The sequence below is a fragment of the Alternaria burnsii genome (genome assembly GCF_013036055.1).
Source record: "Alternaria burnsii strain CBS107.38 chromosome Unknown 705, whole genome shotgun sequence".
NCBI classification, from domain to species: Eukaryota; Fungi; Ascomycota; class Dothideomycetes; order Pleosporales; family Pleosporaceae; genus Alternaria; species Alternaria burnsii.
In genome coordinates this window covers 1,531,278-1,541,337 of record NW_024066107.1, presented here as the reverse complement: position 1 = coordinate 1,541,337, position 10,060 = coordinate 1,531,278, and the positions used below count along the sequence as shown (strand labels likewise).

Below are 10,060 nucleotides of genomic sequence, written 5' to 3'. Positions count from 1 at the left end.
GAAGGGTGGATCGGCAAATGTTGGACGCGACGCGCTGGAGCGTGTTCGGCGCTTTCCCCTTCCCAGCAAATTGATTTTGGTGTGGCTGTGCGGTGGCCCTCAGCCACACCTTGATCGATCTCGTCGGATCATACATGCTGGATATTTTCGGGCCTATTCCGCATGGACAGAAAGTCCACGAGCCGCGACTCACGATACAGCACTCACAACGACGACAACCACCAGCGTCCAACTATCTCTTGACGGCCTCGTAGAGATTCGTCGCTCACATATCTCTGCCTCCCCACCCTCTAGTAATCCCCCCCATCACACCACAATGGCCGACGACACGCGGAATACCGTCGATGTGAATGCGCTTCCACCAAAGCCCCGCGCGCCCGCCAACACCATGCCCGGTGGCACAGCACATACAGCAGGAGGCGAAAAGACTTCAGACGGCGGTCCTACATACATCGACGCAGTGCGAAGTCTCGGACCAGAATACTACTTAAACTTCCACAAGCGACCATGTGTGAGAGACAGTCAATTGCAAGGACTCGCAGCAGGGTTTGCAGGAGGAAGCTTAGCTGCTATAATAGGCAGTACGTCGCCATTGCTTTCTACACAAGACCTGCGGACAATGTACTAAAACCTACCACAGAGCCAGTCATCACAGCCTCCAACTGGGCCGTAGCAACCTGGTGCGGTGTCTCTGTCGTTTCCTACCAAGTCTGCCAGTACTACCGATCGAAAGAAAAGGCCGGCATAAAACAAGCACAAGAGCTCATGGAGAAGAAGCGCGCAACTATCGAGGCGAAGAAAGAGGCACGACGGAGAGCGAGGGAGGAACAGGATCGACTAGAGGCAGAACGAAGGGCAGAAGAGGAGAGGAGAAAGAGCTGGAGCTATTGGTACCAGAAGAACGTCAAGTTCTGGTAGAGTGTAGTAAGCATGAGGGCTTGAGACTTATGATGCCATGTACAGTTGTGTATAAGAATATGTACTATATGCGCCTTGTTGCGACATGAATTACGTGGTATGGGTCACTTGACTATCTTCTCGCACTATTCGACTCTGATGAGCTGTCCACAATCATACCCCCAGGAGGACCTCCTGATCATGGTATACGATCACGAGCACTGCTACTACAAAGCTCACATTCCTCGACAAGTCATCCTGATCAATCTGGGTAAATACCAGCTGCACCAGCGGAGCCTGAGTCTATCTACAGAAGAGAAGCGGGTTCAGGATCTAGGCCCAGAGTGTCATCAGTACAGTGATAAACTGAACGATTGGATGATGCAATATCTGAGCTGCACAGCAAACCAGAGACCTACGACAGAACGAGTCTCAAGGCCACAGAACTGCTCACAAAGGTTGGTGAAAATCCATCTTTGGTCGATATGGACGCAAAATTTGGTATCGACGTTTACACCCAAAGCATTTCTCGTTTTACTCTTGTTCGGTTCAACAAACGTCCTTCTCTTCAAAGGCCATGTCTCGCCATATCCTCACGATCACCAACTTTTCCCAGCCCGCCTTTTTCCCGCTTGATCCTACCGTCTCCGCCATCCAACCTGAGCCCCAATCTCTTATGCGCTGTTTGACCACTTCCGGTTTGTTTTGTGCGCACAAAAGCACGTATGCGACGCCTCGACCCGTACTTAGTGTCTCTGGTACCTGCTCCAGCATCCTATTCGTCACTACCATACCATCTTCTCCTCCTGCATACGACAGTTCCAACAGATATGAGTCTTGTTCAAAGGATGTCGCTTTCTTTCCTTCTGGTATGACGTTGTACTCGTTGTGGTTCGCTAGATCAGGCAACTCGGCCGGTACATATGGCGGGTTGAATATGAAGACATCCACAGAATGCGGCCGGATAGCACTCGCCAAGTCGCCATTCACGACATCGGCAAAGACGGAGCGCCCATCCTGTTGTTCCTTGATCGCATCGCGAACCGTTTGGGAGGCAGCTTTGCAGGCGAAGCTGTTGATATCAACCCCAAGTGTCAGTACGTCGTGACGGTTGAATATTGTGCGCGCATTTGCAGCGACGAACGCCAACACAACGCCTGATCCTACGCCCACTTCGAGCACCAATGGTGGGATTGTGGAGACATCTCCAAATCGTCCCTTTAAGTATGCAGTTTCCGACGCAGAAGAGAGCGTATCGAGTAGCAGGTATGAGTCTTCGGCCGGTTCGTACACGCGATCAAAACATACATGAGATGTGGATGGTGTTGGCAGCATGGTCGCGATTTTGTTTCGAGATCGGAGGTGTCGGTGTGGGCCAATTGGAATGGAAGGAGCACCCTAGTCTAGAGTAGAGCCGAGGCTGAGGTCATCACTTCTCGAATGCATCACAGCTGCTCTGCCACAATCTTTTGAATCTTCATCCATTCTTTTGCAACAATGAGAGCCTGCGCACGGTTACTGGCTACCGCGACAGATGCGGGCGCATCGAGGCCCTTCAAGCCGGCACCTGCTGCCTTGTTGCCACCAATACCACTTTATCGACGTCTGCTACGCTCGCATAGGAAAAGGCTAGGCGTCGAGGAGCGATTACTTGGGGACATGTACGTCAAGGCCGAGTTCAGGGCACACAGGGATGTCGAGAACCCTGTGCAAATAGTAAGTCATGCACATTTTTGGACAGTCGCTTTGCAATGTCACAGATTCTAAGTTCCGTAGATTGGGTTTCTGTCGGAATGGCAAACATACTGCCAAATGCTAGAGGGAGACTCGTGGAAGGAAGCCAAGATGGACAAGGCTAAGATTGACAAGATGAGCGGTAAGCTTTATCTACTGGCGCAAAGACATCCACTAATTTGGATCACAGACCAACAAATTGGTCAACTCTACGAGCTCATGCAACAGATCAAGAACCAAGCTCAGGAAGATGCTGATGCCGAAGAAAAGCGCGTGACGGAATTGCTCGACAAGAAGCCGTCGACCGAACAGTGATCGCAACATGTGTGAATCTCAGTTTTCATTCAACAATGTTCAATGGCAAACGTGGCTGGCTTCACGCCTACCGATGAATGCGTAAACACGAAGAGCTTGGATACTTCACATGGTACTCCAGGATGTACTATATATCAGCAATACCAGATCAGTCTCCAACATCTTCTCACGTCCAGCTCTTCCGTCGCTCCATAATCGTTGTCCATCTAAGAACCCTCGCTTCACAACCTGAAGCCTCTCAGGCGCATCCCAAGTTTCTCCAATCAGTCCCGATCTTGGACGGGTACAGAGCTCTTCAAGGAGAAAAACGCTATCAATACTGGAATTCCGTCTTGCGATTATTCGAGAGTTATATCTCGTGCAAAGTCTTTGCTTATTGGACATGTGTGGTTGTACCCTATACGATTCTCCAACATGTGGTCACTCCTGGATTTCCATGAGTCAACCTTGCGGCTTTCTCTTCGATCTCCTCAGCTGTCCATATCGCCAAACCTATCAGACTTTGATCGCACCGCCCTACACCTGTCCCATGTGCAACGGCGGATTTGCAGATCGAGAGACCATTGAAATGGTGCAAGGACCTTGGGGTACTAACCAGATGCTTCGAAATCATGTTGGTGGCAGCTATGCGATTCCGGGTCAGTGGGGAAGTGCGCCATTCATGTCTGGGGGATGGGGAGGTCCAGCAATTACTTCAGGAACTACATCTGGCGCTATGATGCCTATACACCATACGAATCAAGGCTTCACTTACGATCACCGCCTTACTGGCCCTTACATGCCTCAAAGCATGATGTCGCATGCTCCGGTCATCACGAGTGGACCGATGATGGGTAGTTCGGCAACGGTTATGAACGAACCGATAATATATGATAATGGATTTGGCGGATACGACGATGGCTACATCAGCGATTATGGTGGATACTATGACGCTAGACGCAAGAAGAGGAGGCACAAGAGTCATTACAAGTACAAGTTTACGGATAAACCCGTAACCAACTGCACAGTTATGTGAGCTGCTAGTGTGCTGGAGCCTGCGAGATTAGCTGTGGATTTCTGCCTCCACCAAATATAGTAGCTGACTCGTTGTTTAATCAGAAGCATAAGTCAGGATGAGAGTGCCCTTGGAAAAGTCCGCCTAAGAGGTAGTCGAGGATGCCAGAGTGAAGCAACCACTGTCCTGGTAGCGAATCACCGGCACGCTTAGCTCTAGGGCAAGACCCTGCATCCAGACCAGAATGCCTTAGCCAACGGCTGGAGCACCCAAGAGCGTCCAAGAATGAGGCGACAAGACGATCCCAATTAGATAACGACTGTGAACTGCATCTCCCGATCGCGTGAAAAAGTCGGCTTGATCACAAGAAAACGTAAACAACTTCCCGTGCTCTTGCTTTGTTCGAAGCGCTACTTCGGCTACGTCATTCGTCACGGGGGCCGAGCTCCTTGTAATCAGACTTCCTAAAACATTAAACTACTTCTCCTGAACTATAAACCCCTCCACGAACCGCACCAAGATCCAATTCAGACCACACACTTCGCAATGGCAACCAATGCGCCTACCTTGATCAACCTGCCACCTCCGCCGTCCGGCGAAGACACGCCTGGTGATGCTCCGTAAGGCACATGCGCTTGGTGGGGCTGGATCAGATAGTTAGACTGACGCTGTACATGTAGAGGCACCCCAAACTCGGTCACAACGACCATGTCTGAGCTCTCCACTGTTGCCATCAAAGACGGACATCGTGGTCACTTTCCCCACCACCGGAATCCTGCTGAAGCTGAACGTGCTGACCGCATCTCGCGCCTAGCGGGTCTGGAGCGCGTTGCAGTCTCGGGTCGCAATCCTCAAGGACTCAACCCAGGGAGCGCAGCCAACCCTCCTCCAGGTTACTTTGATGCAAACAACCAGCCGCAACTCTTCCGTGAGCGCAGCACTGTTGGTAGTGCCAGCGCGACTGGCTCCGTTGGCGGTCGCACAACGTGGGCAAGCGGCAGCGATGTCTACGAGCCCGATCGCATGAGTGAGGACCAGGACATGGACACATCAAGCATGGGGGGCTTCAGTGACGAAGCTGCTTCCCTTGTTGGTTTTGGCGAGGGTGCGCGAACACCAGCTCGACAGCATAGCCAACTCGGTAGCCCTGCTGTCGGAAAGGCAAGCGCTCTGCCAGGTTACTTGCGAGAACAAACCCCGACTAGTCCCATGTCAGGCGTCAGTGTACCTGTCAGCTCAGGATCGACACAGACCATGTCCAGCATCGAACAGCAGAAGAAAGAGGCACGCATGATGAATGGCATGACGTACGATGACAACGTCGTCGACACGACTAGCCATGCGCCTCCTGCCAGTGGCCGCGACGGAGACTCAACTTCAGGAGACGCCATTCGCGAGCACATGGCACAGCGTCAGGCTGACCAGGATGCTGGTATGAACTATGAGCAGCAGAAGGACGTTTAGGGAAATGCTTTTTGTTTCACTCGAGTCATGCTTTGAGGCGGGCGTTGGGCAAAACTGTTAGGTTCGTGCATGTCTGTCTGTCTGCTCTTGACAGTTTGTCACGAAATTAGTATGGGCAGAAATTGAGTAGCCTGAGAGCTGCGTCGACATGAGATTAGTTACGAACGCAATGCTGTATGATTATTATCCTTGCTTGGAGTCATGTACCTTAAGCGATTGGCGTGTTCCCCCAGCTTCCGTGTCCATGCGCTTCAGTATGACGTTGAGCGCGCCATTGAATGGCTTGGAGCGACCCTCCGCCGCCAACGCTCACGGTAGTGCTTTTGTAACCCCGCAAGGCTGTGTCTGCCCTTGCGCCATCATGGCCGATACTGTTGATGGTCATGGCATGCGGCGAATCACACCCCGCATTCTGCAGCTTGCGGCCCAAGTGCTCTGGGCAGGTAGAAGGCCATCTTCTGGGCTTTGCACCTGCAGGCACGCCCTCCCCACCTCATTCCACTTCACATGTCGCGAACAGTCCTGCCCAACTGATAGCTGGCTACTGCGCGAGGTCTTGTCACGTCTCCAAGTGCAACACTCAGAACACATAGTTATTTATCGCGTGCACGTTTATACTCGTCCACGAATTCCCGTAAACACTTCTTGCGGAGCCCCGCATTCCCCCAAACATAGCCGTCGTCGCCATGGCAGACCACAGCAACGAAGAAGCTATCGAAATAAAGGAGACGTCGCTCAACAGCTCCGTGTCTTCGATAGGCCGCACGCCTCCGACAGCGCTCAAACTGGGCTCCAGTCCCAGTCCGGCCTCTTCACACCGCTCGAGCTTCGCGGAACACATGCGAGGAACGCCTACATCACCGCGCGCGTCACGGCAACCTTCGCTCACACAACAAGCTCTGCAAGACCTCTTGAACAACCCACCAACCAAGGGCGGTGACCCAAAGTTCCAGGGACGCGATTGGAAGTCAGTCAGGCTTGGAGAGATAGTCGACCCTGACCTAGTCAGATTTGTGGAATACGACACCAGTGTTGAGGATGCGACAAGCGTGAGTCGGATTCAGTTGTCTCTGTGCACCTGAAACTGACTTGCATAGATACTGGTCAAACACGGCGCTCCTAATGTCGTCCTTCTGCGCGAAGACGCAAACACACGACATGCGACCGGCACTTTCGATTACAGCGACCTAAACGCCTATCTCCTCCTTGTTGTCGGCCTCGCACACCCCGAAGAAGGCGACATCGCGTCGTTTGACGAGCTTGCAAAGAAGGGAAGAGAAGGAAAGCCTATACCACTCAAGGACGTGAAGGAGGTCGGCGGTAGGAAAGAGCCCTTGATTACTCTCGATGAGACAACAGATTTGTCCAAGGCTATAGAAGTCTTTGGAAGCGGCGTGCATAGGGTCTTGGTCGCAGAACAAGGCACCTCAAATGTCAAGGGCATTCTGACGCAGTTGAGATTGGTGCAGTTCTTCTGGGAAAATCGATCAAGCTTCCCAGGTGTCAACCAGCTATACTCGCAGCTGATCAAAGACTTGAACCTTGGATCCAAGACAGTCCTGGCCATCAAGTCAGTATGACACAATTTGAAAATGGCATATGACTGACCGGATACTTAGTGGAGATAAGCCCCTTGCGGCGGCTCTCGAGCTCATGAATAACGAAGGCGTATCGTCTTTACCAGTCCTGGACGCGCAGAATAACGTTATCGGCAACATTTCACACGTGGATGTCCGCGTAGGTTTCTTCTGCCCCTCATGAGTACTGAGTGGCTGACAACTCCATTCCTAGCTCTTGACAAAATCCACCTCCCTACCGCTACTTCGCTCATCCTGTATCCACTTCATATCCGTCATCCTGTCAGAGAGAGGAGTCAACGATGGCAAGGATTCCTTCCCCGTCTTCCATGTCAACCCATTCAGCACCCTCGCGCATACTGTGGCCAAGCTGGTCGCAACTCGCTCACACCGCATGTGGGTCGTCGATGCACCGTCGCCTGCATCATCAGGACCATCAACTCCTGCAATAACACCTGCGATCGTTGTTCCTCCCTCGCCAATCACACCACTTCCCGGAATGGCAGGTCCTATACCTGTCAATTCGACCGCCCCGACGCACCTTGCCAGCACTGGAGCTGTTGCACCAGCTATCTCTGCATCCGCAATGTCAACCATGCCAGGGGCTAGCCTCTCTGGTAGACTGAGCGGAGTCATTAGTCTCACAGATATCCTCAATCTATTCGCAAGAGCAAGTGGGCTCAATCCCCATGATCCTGATGAAGCACGACGCGCTAGGCGCAGGTCGAGCTCCAGTAGCATGAGGCAGAGCATGGACAGCTCAAGGAGTGAAAGTGTGTCGGCAATCGCAGGACGAAGGAGCAGCGTAAGCAAGCGAGAAGAAAACGCACCCACGGCTCAGGGATTAGGTATTTCCAGGGGACGAGGCTCATAGTCTTGGTTGGACAGAGTCTTGGTCTCTTGAGGGTATCCCATTGAGTTGCAGTATTGATAGGCGTTATCAGCGAGTTGTCGTTTCCAGTCGCTATAGAATAGGCATGCCAGCTCCTGTACCGCATGCATGTTAATCGGTATCATGATGAGCTTACAATAGTCTTTTATTTGCCAATGCGAAAATGCGAAAAACTACGATATTTGAGTAAATAGAGCTGGATTAAATTGTCAGTTAGCAAATTCCCTGTCACATCATCCTACTTTTCTGAACAACAGACCATCATGTATTGAGGATGGAGGTAGCGGCCATTTTGGTTTCTCTACTTTGTCCTCGGTCGGTCCAGCTGGGGTGGAAGCGTCTGCAGCATTCGTCTTCGGTCCATCTTGAGCGTGTGCAGACGCTGTTGTTCTGCTGTCGTGCTTCTTCAAAATGTTTTCTGTCTGTTCATCCTGACGCTGCTCGTATCTTTTCCCAGAAGAGTTGACAACCGAAACATTTGTTACACATATGGGAGACTTGAAATGACCTCTGGAGCGAGTCGATTTTTCACATCGTCTTTTCGTACGTTTAGGAAGAGGTTGAAGTACCATGGTTCGTTATGCTAACTACTTTAGAAGATTTCAGGTTTAATAAGCATTCTTTGTAGGCATGCGAAAATACGTGCTTGGACAGAGGGTTAATGTTAAATTTTGAGGGGAATTAATACATTAGAGAGATGCTGCCATGGAATTGGCGTGTTGATTGTCAGAGTGGTGAAGGCCATAATGTTTGTACTCTCATGGTGCTGTGACTTGTGCAAGAGGTGCTGGCAGGTACGTTGTTCAGGACATGGAAGTTTTGAGAAGGGTTGGACATGGATCTTTGATGAGATACTGTAGTTGTATAGTATGTATCTTGACATTTTCCCGCATTATCCAAGCGGGACTTCATTCACGTCATCGTGGACACGCAAAGTGTGATTGTTCTGTGACTTTGAGTGGGATTGTGACCTCGGGTTAAGATGTCGCCGTTTGGGGTGTTAGCTGTTTTACAAAGAACATTGGCTCAAAGTAGCGAGGCAAGTAATGTGGATCATTGGTGTCGGTCTCCATCGGGGAGGCAACATCGGAAGGTACTATCGCCTAACGGGGAAGGTGCCGCCAAGGCTCGCTTCTCTCACAGGTCGACCAATATTGCTCCCCACTCCGGGTTTCTGTTTCTCACGAACTTTCGAACGACAAAATAACGGCAGTCACTCTTTACAACCAGAAGCAATTGACTACCTCAAGCACTAGCCATGCGTGAGTATCATCCTTCTGGTCGGCTCTTAGGAGGATGCGCGGATCTTTCGAGTAGCTAGGACACCCAGATGCGGGTGTTTCCTAACACTCGAAAATTCGACATCTCCAATAGCCAGGCTTTCCTATAACGCCATACGCTTACATCCACAAAGCTCCCAAGTTCGATCCCTCCGAGGTGAAGGTCATTCACCTCCGTGCGACCGGTGGTGAAGTCGGTGCCTCATCCGCCCTCGCCCCCAAGATCGGTCCTCTCGGTCTTTCCCCCAAGAGTATGCGACAAACCCTTCAAGGAAATGCGTCTGGGCACGAATGCTAATCCGTTCTGCAGAGGTCGGTGAAGATATCGCCAAGGCCACTGGTGACTGGAAGGGTCTCCGTGTCACTGTCAAGTTGACCATCCAAAACCGTCAAGCCGCCGTCTCCGTCGTTCCCTCCGCTTCCTCCCTCGTCATCAAGGCCCTTAAGGAGCCTCCCCGAGACCGCAAGAAGGAGAAGAACATCAAGCACACCAAGTCTGTTCCTCTCGATGAGATCATCAGCATTGCCCGCACCATGCGCTTCAAGTCCATGGCCAAGGACCTGAAGGGTACCGTTCTTGAGATTCTCGGAACTGCCTTCTCCACTGGCTGCAAGGTCGATGGCCGCAGCCCCAAGGACATCTCCGATGACATCAAGGCCGGCGAGATTGAGATTCCTGAGGAGTAAGCGTTAGCAATAAGTGCTCAACGATCACGATGGAACGATACATGCCATAGAGGGTGCTACATAGCTGAATGAGGATCATGTCTCCCACCAGAGTTAGCCATCTCGGGACCGGTGGAGTTTGCACAGCTGCGGCGTTTGGGATTTTTGATACCATACCACAAAAGTGACCCAGGCATACGACAATGATACAATGCATTTGTCAAATCAACATTCAATTCTT

General features: G+C 51.5%; 5 protein-coding genes across 5 annotated transcripts; 4 read left to right on the top strand and 1 right to left on the bottom strand.

The window, feature by feature from the left end:
• Nucleotides 1-316: 316 nt before the first annotated feature.
• Nucleotides 317-918, top strand: GT037_000552 (cytochrome oxidase biogenesis cox20 subunit; the record flags this gene model as incomplete). Its single annotated transcript, XM_038925599.1, has 2 exons — nucleotides 317-581; nucleotides 641-918. 2 exons carry the CDS (start codon nucleotides 317-319, stop codon nucleotides 916-918), a joined length of 543 nt encoding a protein of 180 aa, XP_038791455.1.
• Nucleotides 919-1,446: 528 nt separating this feature from the next.
• On the bottom strand, nucleotides 1,447-2,232 carry GT037_000551 (uncharacterized protein; the record flags this gene model as incomplete). Its single annotated transcript, XM_038925598.1, has 1 exon — nucleotides 1,447-2,232. The coding sequence occupies one exon, from the start codon at nucleotides 2,230-2,232 to the stop codon at nucleotides 1,447-1,449; it is 786 nt and encodes a 261-aa protein (XP_038791454.1).
• GT037_000550 (acetate non-utilizing protein mitochondrial precursor) lies at nucleotides 1,852-3,961 on the top strand (the record flags this gene model as incomplete). The annotated part of the gene is made up of 5 exons (XM_038925597.1): nucleotides 1,852-1,990; nucleotides 2,432-2,613; nucleotides 2,674-2,773; nucleotides 2,822-2,942; nucleotides 3,313-3,961. 5 exons carry the CDS (start codon nucleotides 1,852-1,854, stop codon nucleotides 3,959-3,961), a joined length of 1,191 nt encoding a protein of 396 aa, XP_038791453.1.
• A 525-nt stretch (nucleotides 3,962-4,486) lies between these two features.
• On the top strand, nucleotides 4,487-5,404 carry GT037_000549 (uncharacterized protein; the record flags this gene model as incomplete). Its single annotated transcript, XM_038925596.1, has 2 exons — nucleotides 4,487-4,560; nucleotides 4,621-5,404. The coding sequence occupies 2 exons, from the start codon at nucleotides 4,487-4,489 to the stop codon at nucleotides 5,402-5,404; spliced, it is 858 nt and encodes a 285-aa protein (XP_038791452.1).
• A 686-nt stretch (nucleotides 5,405-6,090) lies between these two features.
• Nucleotides 6,091-9,840, top strand: GT037_000548 (cbs domain containing protein; the record flags this gene model as incomplete). Its single annotated transcript, XM_038925595.1, has 6 exons — nucleotides 6,091-6,453; nucleotides 6,502-6,974; nucleotides 7,024-7,141; nucleotides 7,196-7,829; nucleotides 9,288-9,404; nucleotides 9,464-9,840. 6 exons carry the CDS (start codon nucleotides 6,091-6,093, stop codon nucleotides 9,838-9,840), a joined length of 2,082 nt encoding a protein of 693 aa, XP_038791451.1.
• Nucleotides 9,841-10,060: the final 220 nt, after the last annotated feature.